General features: G+C 38.4%; 1 protein-coding gene across 1 annotated transcript in view; it reads left to right on the forward strand.

Annotated features, from left to right (window-relative positions):
• uri1 (URI1 prefoldin like chaperone) overlaps positions 1-11599 on the forward strand; it is a 34424-nt gene extending 22825 nt beyond the window's left edge. The window contains exons 7-11 of the mRNA XM_057837905.1: positions 1476-1668; positions 6319-6523; positions 6605-6756; positions 6815-7055; positions 11086-11599. Of these exons, the coding sequence (XP_057693888.1) occupies positions 1476-1668; positions 6319-6523; positions 6605-6756; positions 6815-7055; positions 11086-11274 (980 nt within the window). The 3' untranslated portion in view covers positions 11275-11599. The remainder of the gene's footprint in view (positions 1-1475; positions 1669-6318; positions 6524-6604; positions 6757-6814; positions 7056-11085) is intronic.
• The last annotated feature ends 3068 nt before the right edge of the window (positions 11600-14667 follow it).

Genomic DNA, 14667 nt, shown 5'->3' on the forward strand with positions numbered 1-14667 from the left:
TAAATGCCAACTGACTACAACTCCTAGCAAAAAGTATGGAATCACCATGTCACCTTGTCAAGAGTCAAGAATCTGCATTGGACAAGGTGATGATGCTGGAACTTTTGTTTGGGGCTGTTCCAGTGAGATTTACAAAGATGACTGCCTGAAGAAAACATCAAAATTCCCTCGGTCCTCGATGATATGTGGTTAAATCTTCAATAAAAGCACAAGTTTACATTGAAATTTTAGACAGCTTTCTTATCCCTTCAATTGAAAATATGTTTGTCATTTTCCAAGATGACATTGCATCATGCCACAGAGCTAAAACTGTTAAAGCATTCCTTGGAGAAAGACTCATCCAGTCAATGTCATGGCCTACAAATAGCCCAGATCTCAACCCAATTGAAACCCTGCAGTGGAAATTGAAAAATATGGTCCACAGCAAGGGTCTGACCTGCAAGGATGATCTGGCAACTGCAATCAAAGAGATTTGGCACCAAATTGATGAAGAATACTCATCAAGTCGATACCTGGGATTGCAAGATGTCATAAAAGCCAGAGGTGGTGCTAGTAAATACTAGAGATGTATTTTGATTAGTGCTGCAACGATTAATCGATTAACTCGAGTATGCGATTAGAAAAAAATATTCGAATTAAGCTTTGCTGCTTCGAGTATTTGTTTAGTTAAAGTGACGTTGTAATGGTTTGTTTTGAAAGTGTTTGAATTTAGTTTTATTGATTTGGGTGGATACAGTGCCCTCTAGTCTGCCTCATTTCACGCTACTGAACCCAGCTGCTCCTTGTTAAGACCAACCGAAGTTTTTGTTTGAGCTAATGTTTTTTTTAATGCATTTGTAAAGTAGTTTATAGGTATATTTAGCCGTTTTTAATCTGAATATGTGTCGAACCATTTAAGAGCACTGAAAAAAAAAAAAGTTTAGCTTTTTATAGCATTTAAGCTAGCGGCCGTTTGCTATGTAAGTTAGCCAAATGTTCTTTTGTTGTACATAGGTCCTCAGTTTTTTGTTGTTTTTATACCGTTTGAGGTTCAGCTCAGGTATTTTATTTTTTCATGTTCCTTATCCGATTACTCGAACTAAATAGTTAATTGATTAATCGACTACTATAATAATCGATAGCTGCAGCCCTAGTTTTGATTATTTCTTTGTTTGTTTCTCATGATTCCATATTATTTATGATTCGATATATATTTTCCTGCACTCGCTCTATAAAAGTAACATTTACTGACCACCAAAATGTTTTTTCTTATAGTGTTTCCGAATCCTAAAGAGTTGCACTTATGAACTAATTCATTATTTTTTTCAAGCTTTCTATCTGAGTTTGTTCTACATGATAAAATGTCTGAGTGAGTGCTCGTCCGAGACTGGTGATTCCATACTTTTTGCTAGGGGTTGTACTATCCTTGAGTGCGTTAACATGATAATTCACTGTCAGCTGTCACAGTTTTAACATCAAATTCAACCTATTTTCAGGAAAGCGTCGAATGGCTCACAGGCCAAATTCTAAACCCAAATTGGAAACGGTGTTGGATTTGGAAGAAGAATCCGAAGGCAGTGGCAGCGCCCAACAAAACGGAAGCACTCGGAGTGTCATGACCCAGGAGGAGTTATGGGCTCGACTGGATGAATTGGAGAAAATCGAGGAACTCCAAAATGAGCGGGACAGGTGCGTTATAAAGCTTATGTTATCCTGAAAAAACGAACCCAAACAGGCCATTGTGATCATTTTTTCTTTGCAATATAAAGGCAACATTCAAAATCGGACAAAAGGGGGACCTTAAGGTGCGTACGACACGAGAAAAAAAGTCTTAAATAGGATTATTATGTGAATTAGAATCATATTTTGAGACGATTCGACTATATACAACAATTTAGCAACGCGCAGATGACGAGAAATTGGTCTTTGAATCTGCCGGTAAGCCACGCCTACCATTATCGGGCTCTAGCGTCCCCAACAGATGGATGACGTCGGCGGAGTCACGATTTCATCTGATTTAGTATGCAGCCCACCGAGGGAATTACAACGAGCGAAACACGACGAAGAGAGCCGCAAAATGTCATTGTTCCAGTCTCTCTACTCCAATATTTTTACAGGATATTCTTTTTATCCAAATATTTTCCCCAATAGCAAAATAAATGGCTTGAGAAGGACCAGTCAGCCCGTTGAGGGGGAATTATTCAGAACGAGGAAAACGTGATGAAGAGAGCCGCAAAATGTAATTGTTTCAGTCTCTCTACTCCGATATTTTTACAGGATATTATTTTTATCCAAGTACTTTTCCCCAATAGCTAAAAAAATGGCATGGTCATGACAAATAAGTCTTGTGCTAAATGGAAAATGAAATAATAAAAATGTATTTATTCAAGACGACATGGCAAAATTACTCCATAATGGTCAAAACCAGAGGTTGTGCTAGACTTTTTCGTTGTCTGTCATTTTGACTGACAGGGTCATAAAAATCCGGTCATAATCTATTTTTACCTGTCACTTAAATTTTTAAAATGACTATATCTTGATGCAGTCACTATATGTATATACACAATAATACACTAATACTTTATAATATAAAGTAACTAACATTAGTGCAGTCATGCCCCCCCCCCCCCAAAGTGGGACCTTCCATGATCCTAATACATTTAATAATAATAAAATATTATATAATTCCATTATATATATATTTTTTTTAAATTTATTTATTTATTATTATTATTTAAAAAAATGCACGTTGATACGACGCACATAAAGGAAACTTTAATTTTTTTAAAATATCGTTAGAAAGTTCTATGGACTTACAATCCGCTAGCTTGTTGTTTCCTGTTGTCTTCCGAAATACACCTGGGTGACGGCGCGTCAAATGTTCGTTCATTGCCGACGTGCTACCGTGGTATGCGAGCTCAGCTTAGCAAAAAGAGCACACACAGTGGTGGCACCCTCCATATTTTCCTTGAAATAATTTCAGGCTCTGGCTAGTCTGGTCCGCTTTTTTGGCTTTATGCCGCTTTCACCATGTTACCAATTCTGCCCTTCTTGGTAATTGTGGCGGCGTTTTCAACTGCTCGCAGCAGTGAGGAGTGAACCGGCGATTCACTTGATTCGTTGTCATCCTTCATCCTCCACTGCATCAGTCCCGCTTTTTTCACCTATTTCATAAACACCATCGTCGTTTTGGGGCTTTTTGAAGAAACTTTGGACACTCAGTTGCCTTGACATTTTTCCGAGTAAGGCCAACGACGTCATGCATCAAGAGAGACAATAGCTAATTAATATAATCACTCGCCACCCTGTGGTCTGGGGTGTGAATTGCAACCTATCAAAATGACGGATGGACTTCAGTTTTTTCCGTCACCGTTTTAAAAAACCGGTCAACGACGGAAAATATTCAGTTAACGCGACCCCTGGTCAAAACTGTCGACTTAACCTTTACTGTCGCAGCTCCCAAACGATATTTTATGCCACCTAAATCGGGCTTATGTCATTTCCCTTCCCCGGCTTCGGAGAATGTAAATAAACCAAGAGGCGTGACAGCTAGTCGACATGCTAACCCTAACCGAGTGATCTTTCAAAGTCTTCAGGCGTGACAGCTAGCCGACATGCTAACCCTAACCGAATGATGTTTCAAAGTCTTCGAAGCGGAAAATCACACATAACTAGCCCGGATAATTTCAAATGACGACTGGTTTGTCGATTGTCTTCGCGGATCGGCAAACTGCCTGGCAGAGAGCAATGTACAGTTCGTTCCCCGGAGGAGGGTGGCTGCAGTTGTTGTGCAGCTAACGTGCTGCTAATGTGCGTGAGTAGAGCTTTTTACATGCCTATCAATGATCAAACGTAAGTAGTCCTTTATTTAAAGAAAGTTTGTAGTGTTTACTTTGTAGTCGCTGTATTCGTATTTGACATAATACAAAACAAGATGTTTACTCACTTCATCGTAAGTCCAATGGTCCCACAGTAAATATCCACGGTGAATGGAAACCTTTTGAAACTCCAAAAAGGCGCATACGCCTCTCCCTCATACAGAATGATTTTTCTGCAGCCGTTTGGCTAGCATGATGCGAAAAATAAACGTATTAATCCGCAAAATCCGCTGAATCCTTCGTCCTCATACACAACAGTACGCTTTATAGTGAAGAGGACGTCTTCTACCGTACACGTCACAGCGCCCTCCTCCTCAATGCAAGACCGAAGCCGGAAGTCACTCATTTTCCTGGCGCGGGATTCAAAAAACTAAATAAATATAGCGATCGCTTCCACACACATCCAAGCGGTCCATATCATTCAGGAGTAGAGCTGAAACGAGTACTCGAGTAACTCGAGTTTAAAAACTGATCCGAGTAATTTTATTCACCTCGAGTAATCATTTATTTTGACAGCTCTAAGCATCACGCTTTGCTCGGACTACTTTTAATGCGGGACAACGCGCTGTCACGTGCGGAGAGGAAGAAGTAAAAAAAAAAAAAAAACTTACTGCAGCCGACAGCCGCCACAAACGACGCCAACGTTGCTAAATACTAGCCCGCACGATGCTACGTTGGTAACAGATAGTGTCTGATGCGTCTCATAGAGATCAGATGTATGTTGAACTAGATGCGAAATGACAGACTCGGCCGCGTCTGGGCAGCGTTAGTAAACAGCCGCCATCTTAAAGCAGTAGAGCGCTAAGCGTTAATAAATAAGATTAACGTTACTGTCGCTACTAGCTCACGTAACGTTAGCCCTGCGGAGGGCTAGGTTTCAATTAATTATGACCACTGTCGATGCGTGGCTAACGTATCTTACATACAGGCTTTAACATAACATAGCATTGTGGAGTGATGAGGGTGTAAAATAAAAACTTAATCATGCTAACTATCAATTTTAGCTCAGTAGTCATTGCTGGATAAAACAACAAGTAGCACTGGTCCCTAATGTGCTCCAATACAGCTTGTATCATACATTTATTTTGAACACTGCAAAAACTCAAAATCCTATCAGGACTTAGGTTTTAAGTTAGTCTAAACTAACTAGAACTTAAAAATGGCTTGACACAAAGAGAAATTCAATTGAAACACGTGGGAAAAAATCCTAACTTTTAAGTGATGTGTGTTATCAAGCGTAACGGCATTTTTAGGTAAGATATAAATTTTTTTTTTTTTTTGAATAAGATCTAAAAGTTTTTTGAGTGAAAGCAGTGAATTAGTCTTTTTTTTTTTTAATTATAGTTACATCTGAGATGCAATTGTTGGCTGTTTTCAACAATATACATCGAAAATAAAGACATTGATTGACTGAAAATGGTTCAAGATTAGATGAAATGTCTTGTTTTCTCATTTATATTTATAATTGCTCTTCACCTAAAAATATATTTGTTTTATCCGATTACTCGATTAATCGATAGAATTTTCAGTCGATTACTCGATTACTAAAATATTCGATAGCTGCAGCCCTATTCAGGAGCATAAAATACTGCGTGTATTATGAAATAAACATGCTTTTTCGTGTCACAGGCACTTTAAGGGCTCAGCAACATTACCCCGTGTGACCCATTCCATTTTCTAAAATGGCGACAATCAACAAAAAAAAGTTGACTGTGACGGCCGACGCTTCAAGCATAGGTGGAAATTGGACTTTTCACTAAAATACGCAACAACTGTGTCTGCTTCATTTGCAAAGAGACAGTCGCTGTTTTTAAAGATTTCAATGTAAGGCGATATTACCAAACAAGACACGCTGACATGTACGACAAGATTAGAGGGAAGATACGCAGCAAGAAATTGAAGCAACTTGAAGCTAGTTTAATTTCACAGCAGAAGTATTTCGCAAGAGCCCGAGAGTCGAAAGAGAACGCCACAAAGGCTAGTTGCGAGATTGTTCAAATTATTCATAAAAAAAAAAAAAATAATAAAGCAAATGTGACACAGTGAATGGCTTGCTAAAATTTGCTTAAATATATTGTTTTTAAATGTAGTGTAAAGGACGTCAGCCAAGGTCGGCTCCCCACATTTTTACCACACCAAATCTGGCCCCCTTTGCAAAAAGTTTGGACACCCCTGCGCTTAGTCCTTCTCATACAACAGTACGGCTGTATAGTGAAGAGGACTCCTTCCTCCATACACGTCACAGCGCCCTCTTTCTCAACTCGAGACTTACCGGAAGTCACTCATTTTCATGGCGCGGGATTTAAAAAACTAAATAAATATAGCGATCGCTTCCACACACATCCAAGCGGTCCATTTCATTCAGGAACATAAAATGTATTATGAAATAAACATGCTTTTTCGTGTCACAGGCACTTTAAGGGGTGAATGGTTCATTCAGTCTCATTGTTTATTCCTTCAGCTTGTCTGATAACGTCGCCAGCGAAGACACATCCTCCTCTTCCTCGGAGGAGCAGAACGAAAGCGACTCCCCTCCTCCGGAGAACGGACATGCCGTGAAACCCCAAGATATCACGCCCCCCAGTGGAGAAGCCAAAGAAGAATACGACGATGAGCACTACAATCTGCCGACCATTTATTTTTCCCACACGGTCGAACCCAAGAAGGTCAGTGAGATAACTGAGCTGTTGTTTTGGAAATGTGTTCCCAGGCTAAATTGGAATCCGCTTTTTTTGTTGTTGCTTTAGGTCAGAATCAACACCAGTAAAAACACCACTTTAAAGTTCAGCGAACGGAAAGAACAGAAGGACCACTCAAAAAAGAAAAAGAGAAACGGTCATCATAACGGACACGCTCATCACGAAGTTCATAAAATCCAAACGCCTGTTGACATCTACAGGTAGAACTGATCAAATGTATTAGTTTGGACACATGTCAATAGCGTTCTTCACTTTCAGGTTGTTTGTGGACGTTAAGGACGGAGAACCCGTCCCCAAAAAGTCCATCTTGAAGTCGCGCAGCCGCGAGAATAGCGTGTGCAGCGACACGAGCGAGAGCAGCGCCGCCGACCTAGACGAGCGGCGGCTGACCGCGCGCAGTTTTAGCCACGACGAGAGCGCGCCGAGCGACAACAGCGACAGCCTGACGGAGGAGGACGGCGCCAAGGGAATGCCGTCGCATCCCGGCAGACAGTTTGAGGTAATCATTATTGGTTGAAATAATAAATGCAAATTTAAAAAAAAAAAAGGAATGAAAGAGAATATTTCCGGTTTTAAAGTAATATTATTTAATATTTTGTTTGATCATTTTTATATAATAATAATAATAATAAATTTTAAATACATTTTTTTTGCTGTTTAACTTTTTCAAACACATAAAATTATCAATTTCAAAATTATAAATAATAATAAAAAATCTGAACATTTTCACTGTGAAGCTCAAAATTTTAGTGTTAATAAAAAAAAAGTGACGTTTACTTTGCGATTTAAAAAAATATAGAAAAATTTTGAAATTAATAAAAAACTATGAAGACACAACCTTTGTTTAGTATTAAATTATCTATTAAATTATCTAAAATAGAAAGTAAAACGAAACTTTACTATTGGTTTTATGTAACAATATACAAATGTTTTTTAAATGAATCAAAAAATGTATATCAAAAGTATAAAATTTTTAATAATAAAAAATTAGAACATTTTGACTTTTTTTGCTGTGCAGGGAATAAGGTTTCACTGCCATTGACAGCGATAGATGTCCGTTCTAATTATTAATAAAATATTTAATGTTTTGTAACTTTTTTCAAATAAAAATATGTAAAAATTTTTTACTTCTATTTAGTTTTAATTTGCTCTTTAATAAATAAAAATAGGTAAATAACATTATTTCTTTAAAGAATTTAAATAGTTTTTAAATAAATGTCTGTATATATGCAGGTAGTCCTCGGGTTACGAACGAGGTCCGTTCCTAGGCGACGTAACCCAAATGAACGCGGAGGTCGGAATTAACCCTTGAAATACCCCCATATAACGATCCAAAAAGTCCAAAAGTATTGTATTTTGTTTGATGGAGGAAACACTGCCCTCTGGTGGCAGCGTTGGTTCTGGCTGAACTGCCGCTTTTTATGACTAAGAAGCAGACTCGCATGTCTCGCAGGGATAATGGATAGCTGCGCTCTGCTTTGGCCCACAGAAGTCTGTAAGTTGTTTCTGCTTACCATATTTTTCGGACTATTAAGTCGCACCTGAGTATAAGTCACATTTTTGGGGGATATTTACTAAAACATATGTCATCTTCAAAGGCAATTTAACCTAAAAATATAATAGAGAACAACATGCTGAATAAGCGTACAACAGTACGATAATGTTACATGATGCATGAACAATGAAATGCGAACGTGGCCGGTATGTTAACGTGACATAGCTATAATTAGGAGTTATTCAGATAACTATAGCATAAAGAACATGCTAACAAGTTTACCAAACCATCAGTGTCACTCCAAAACACCAAAATAGCATGTGAAATTATATTATAATGTGTTAATAATTTCACACATTAGTCGCTGCAGAGTATAAGTCGCCTAACCCCCAGCCAAACTATGAAAAAAAGCGACTGATAGTCTGAAAAATATGGTATATACGAGTCCTTCTAAAAAAATTAGTATATTGTGATAATGTTCATTATTTTCTGTAATGTAGTGATAAACATTAGACTTTCATATATTTTAGATTCATTACACACAACTGAAGTAGTTAAAGCCTTTTATTGATTTAATATTGATGATTTTGGCAAAAAAGTCAAGAAAACCCAAAAATCCCGATCTCAAAAAATGTGCATATTTCATCCGACCAATACAAAAAAAGTCAACCTTCAATTAATTATATCAACTATGCACTCAATACTTGGTCAGGAATCCTTTTGCAGAAATGACTGCTTCAATGCGGCGTGGCATGGAGGCAATCAGCCTGTGACTCTGCTGAGGTGTTAATGGAGGCCCAGGATGCTTCGATAGCGGCCTTAAGCTCATCCACAGTGTTGGGTCTGGTGTCTCTCAACTTCCTCTTCACAACATCCCATAGATTCTCTTTGGGGTTCAGGTCAGGAGAGTTGGCAGGCCATTGAGTCATGCCATGCTCAGTAAACCATTTACCAGTGGTTTTGGCACTGTGAGCAGGTGCCAGGTCGTGTTGAAAAATGAAATCTTCATGTCCATAAAGCTTTTCAGCAGATGGAAGCATGAAGTGCTCCAAAATGTCCTGATAGCTAGCTGCATTGACCCTGCCCTTGATAAAACACAGTAGACCAACACTAGCAGCTGACATGGCACCCTAGACCATCACTGACTGTGGGTACTTGACAATGGACTTCAGGCATTTTGGCATTTCCTTCTCCCCAGTCTTCTCCAAACTCTGGCACCTTGATTTCCGAATGACATGCAAAATTTGCTTTCATCTGAAAAAAAGTACTTTGGACCACTGAGCAACAGTCCAGTTCTGCTTCTCTGTAGCCCAGGTCAGGCGCTTCTGCCGCTGTTTCAGGTTCAAAAGTGGCTTGACCTGGGGAATGCGGCACCTGTAGCCCATTTCCAGCACACGCCTGTGCACAGTGGCTCTGGATGTTTCTACTCCAGACTCAGTCCACTGTTTCTGCAGGTCCCCCAAGGTCTGGAATCGGCCCTTCTCCACAATCTTTCTCAGGGTGCGGTCACCTCTTCTGGTTGTGCAGCGTTTCCTGCCACACTTTTTCCTTCAAACAGACTTCCTACTGAGGTGCCTTGATACAGCATTCTGGGAACAGCTCAGAAATTTCTTTCTGTGTCTTAGCCTCTTGCTTGAGGGTGTCAATGATGGCCTTCTGGACAGCAGTCAGGTGAGCAGTCTTGCCCATGATTGTGGTTTGAGTCATGAACCAGGCTGGGAGTTTTTTTAAAGCCTCAGGAAACTTTTGCAGGGGTTTTGAGTTAATTCGTTGATTCATATGATTAGGTTAGTAGCTTCTTTAGAGTACCTTTTCATGATATGCTAATTTTTGAGATAGGGATTTTTGGTTTTTCTTGACTTTTTTGCCAAAATTATCAATATTAAAACAATAAAAAGCTTGAACTACTTCAGTTGTGTGTGATGAATCTAAAATATATGAAAGTCTAATGTTTATCAGTACATTACAGAAATAATGAACTTTATCACAATATGCTAATTTTTTCAGAAGGACTATTATGTTTGTGAATGCATTTGTAATTAAGTGTACAGCTACTTTGTGGAGTCATGTGTTAGCGATTTGCTATAAGAATTGTAAATTTAAGCCAGGGGTGCTCAAAGTTTTTTGCTCCAAGATCTACTTTTAAATGACACAACCTCCCGCGATCTACCTTAAGAGAGGAAGGTGAACTAAAAAAAAGAAAAAAATTTAAATGTACAGTTACAGTAATTATGCTTTGTGAGCAACATATGAGGTTGTTGCTCACAAAACACAAATAACTGTGTACATTTAAAAAAATATAAATAAAAAATGGACGGTAAATTATGTTTGCTTACATAACATAATTAACTATGTACATTAAAAAAAAAATTATATATTTTTTTTTAATTTTTTTTTTTTTCTTTTTTTTTTTATGCTGCGAGCTAACCACACTAGCGTTGCGATCGACTGGTCGATCGCGATCGACGTAATGCCCACCCCTGATTTAAGCTAACTGACTTTTGTTAGTCAAATTAGGCTGATTTAATCTACTACATTTAGATATTGATCAGACTAGATGGACGTTTGAACAGCAACCGTTTTGCGTCGTGTCTTATTGTTTAAAAGTGTGTCGTTTTGAATATAAGTGTACAATTCAATTTTATTTGTATAGCCCTAATTGCCCACAAAAAAATGTCAATCAGCAGCATTTTTTTTTCTTTGAATGAACAGGACATTTGTCTGAGTTGTGCACTGAGTTTTTTTGTTTTGTTTTATATACAGAACCTTTATTCAAATCTTGAACAAGTTTTATTGACTTAAAACAGTACAGTTGTAGACAACTGATAAGTCAGGAAAAAATATTTATGAAGGTAATAATTATCCATTTTGTCTTCATTGTTACTTGCAACATGCCTAAAACAACTTCAAATTGTGAAGGTAATTGAAAAAGCGACATTTATGCAATTAATTATTAAAAATAAGCTTTAGTTTCAGCCCTAATTGATGACAAAGGTAATCAATGAGTTCAATCTCACTGTTCTTTTTTCTTCAGGCCTTCTCGGGTACAGTGGTAGAAAAAGACCCAATGCCCTCTTCGGTTCCGTTACTTACCATCGGTCCTCCGGCGCTGCCGACCATCATTGAGTGGAAGCAGGAGGACATAGCACCCGACGCGGATGTTCCTCAGGCCCCTGTAAAACGGGTTTCCAAGTTCAAAGCTGCCAGGATGCAGCACAAATAACACGGTGGGATTTTTTTTTTTCTGTGCAGAACGCAAATGATCTCGACTAAAACAACAACCCGGTGTCTGTCGGTATAAAGGTTAGCCAACTTCTAAAATGTGGGTTCTCTCTTTATCTCTTGCTATTTGGTTCGCTTCATGCTCTTAATTGTTTTGTAGTACTGTAAGCTTTGCCTCTTAGCCTGATTTTTATAAATCACGTGCCCTTGAGATTACCTTTTTCCTAATTCAAAATTTTGTGTATGTTTACCTTTGGTTGTACCGCCCTTTAAGTTGAAACAAAAATGAAAAGAACAATAAATGATTTTGCTTACAAGTCAAACAATTATGTTCGACCATGTTTCAGTGACATTGACAGCAATAGACGTCCAATGGAATGATTATGGTCTTTAACGGGATAATAGCGTACCGCACGAATGCTATTTTTAGACCGCAAGGCTGCATGACGTCACTATCGTAAACCGGAAGGGGGTCAACATGTAAGCGCGCTCGCATACAACCAATGCTGCTTGCCGGTAAACTTTCAAAAAAGAACATGCCGATTAAACACTGCTGCCATAGAACATGTAGAAACGGCTCTAGACATTACGACCGTCCACATACTGTATGAAGGATGTTTTCTTCATACGTTTCCCGAAGCCAAAAACTCTGAGGGAAAAAATGTGAACAATGGATCAAGTTGTGCGGACGTCCAAAAGACGAATTTAACGCCAGCAAGGTGAAGCCACATTTTGTCGGGGGCCATAGTCCTACAGAGGACGAAGAGGTAAGCCATTTTTACTTCTTTTTAGCGTGGCGTTTTGCTGTGCTAATTCTGTCTGACAATGAATGACCTGAAAAAAAATTAAATATTATATATATATATATATATATATATATATACATATATATATATCACAACAGTCATGTAGGCCTATTTTTCTAAAATACGGATGTTTAAATAAATTGACATGTTTGGCCTTGGTCTTTTTGTATAGTAAGCCTGTTCCTGCCTACAGGTAGGCTCTAGATTTAACAGCTTTACATTTTCTGTTGTAAAGAAACAACCTTAGTAAGGGGGAAGTATAAATAAATTAATTGAATTAGGATTTGTTATTAATGAAAACATTAAGTGTTCTTTGGCTGGAACTGAGTAGCATTTGCGATCGCTACACAAAAATAGCAATATAAATTAACCCCAAGAACAGTCAGAGACATAAGACAAACAGGATATAATATATAAGAAAGACGTGGCATATGGTGGTAAAGAATAGCTTGTTGAAACAGTAGAGTGTCATTGTCAGTGGCGTAAGGCAATGCACACAAGAAAAAGGTGTCGATTAAAAAGCTACCGCTGAATCAGGTCAGGCTCTTTTTCCCGTCTTTTTCAGCCCTCAACACTCAAGTCATCTCTTTAACCGATCATTTTTATGTTCTTCCACATCTTTACCTATGAATTTGGCACCAGGGACATCATTTTCTGACAGAATTGGTAGGTTTAGCTCAGTAAACATCCCGTTCGTACACTATTTACATGCATCATAGCATAGCGAGCTTGACCCCCCTAGCAACAGTTGATAACGTCATAAATATTAATGAGCAAAAGTGATGTGTTGCATGTGTAAAGCATTTGCCACACATTTGTGAATTGGTCAAGCCATTATTTTCTTTTTTGAATTTGAGGCAGAATTTTACCTGTACAGTTTTCAATCAATTGAAATATAATGGTCTACAAAGATCCACCAAAGTCTAAGAGTAGAAGAAAATATAATGAATAATAAAAAATATATAGTTGATGACATAAATGCAAAGAAAAAAAAAAATCTAGTAAACAAACAAACACGCTTTGAAATACAGGTAGTCCCTGGGTTTCGAACGAAACTCGTTCCTACGCTGGTAACGTAACCCCAATTTCCGCGTAAGTTGGAATTTATGCTTTAAGTACCCCATTATCTCAAAATAACTATCCAAAAAGTTCAAAGTATTGCATTTTGTTTGCCCTTTCGTTTGGTCCACATCAGGCTGACAGTTGTTTCAACTAATACAGTGCCCTCCATAATTATTGGCACCCCTGGTTAAGATGTGTTTTTTAGCTTCTAATATATATATTTTTTATTCAAATAATATGGGACCTTAATGGAAAAAAAGAGAAAAATCCAGCCTTCAATACAAGTGCATTCATTCAGTGGGGGAAAAAAATCCCACATAAAGAAAAAATTATTTGCGCTTTGAGGGCCTTGAAAGGTGAAAAGGCGCTATACAAGTATGACACCATTTACCATTTAAAAGTAAAAGTCATCAAAATATTTTACACGAGTACAAGTCAAAAGGCAGGGATTCCCCTACATTCAACAGATTGTGGCGCACCGCCACACCAAAATAAAAGCCGCCACGCCTTGCAAATGAGATGTATTTTATTTACAGTGCCCTCCATAATTATTGGCACCCCTGGTTGAGATGTGTTTTTTAGCTTCTAATTTTTTTTTTTTAATCCAAATAATATGGGACCATAATGGAAAAAAAGAGAAAAATCCAACCTTCAATACAAGTGCATTTATTCAGTGTGGGGAAAAAATCCCACATAAAGAAATAATTATTTGACATCAAATAATGTGTGTCATAATTATTAGCACCCTTGGTGTTAATAACAAGGCCTGGGGGACTGAGATGGCCATGGGAGGAGCTTGATTTTGTGTCTGGTGATCCATTTCTGTGTAGATTTGGCCATATGTTTTGGGTCATTGTCTTGCTGAAAGACCCAGTGACCACCCATCTTTAGCTTTCGGGCAGAAGCCAACAGATTGTGATTTAAAATGTCCTGGTATTTCAAAGCATTCATGATGCCATGCACCCTGACAAGGTCCCCAGGGCCTTTGGAAGCGAAACAGCCCCACAGCATCACTGACCCACCCCCATACTTCACAGTGGGTATGAGGTGCTTTTCAGCATGCGCATCTTTCGTGGCACGCCAAACCCACTTAGAGTGTTTGGTTCCAAAAAGCTCAATCTTGGTCTCATCTGACCAAAGCACACGGTCCTAGTTGAAGCCTGGGACCGTGCTTCAACGGTAATACTTCAACGGTAGTGCTTCAACAAGCTAATTTAATCTACCAAATTTACATGTTGATCAGACTAGATGGATGTTTGAACACTTGTTTTGTGTCAAGTGTTTTATTGTTAAAATGTGTGTCATTTTGAACACAAATGTACATACAGTGGGGAGAACAAGTATTTGATCCACTGTCAATGGGAAAACCCATTGGCAGTGTATCAAATACTTGTTCTCCCCACTGTATGTGTTTTTGCGTGTAGCAAAATAATGTTTGACAACGGCGGCGGTTTCACGCTGAACAGGAAACAATAGTCTGAGCAGACCAGTCACAGTCCATTTCCACCATGTCATGCGCTGACGTA

Source organism: Corythoichthys intestinalis, chromosome 5 (genome assembly GCF_030265065.1).
Source record: "Corythoichthys intestinalis isolate RoL2023-P3 chromosome 5, ASM3026506v1, whole genome shotgun sequence".
NCBI classification, from domain to species: domain Eukaryota; kingdom Metazoa; phylum Chordata; class Actinopteri; order Syngnathiformes; family Syngnathidae; genus Corythoichthys; species Corythoichthys intestinalis.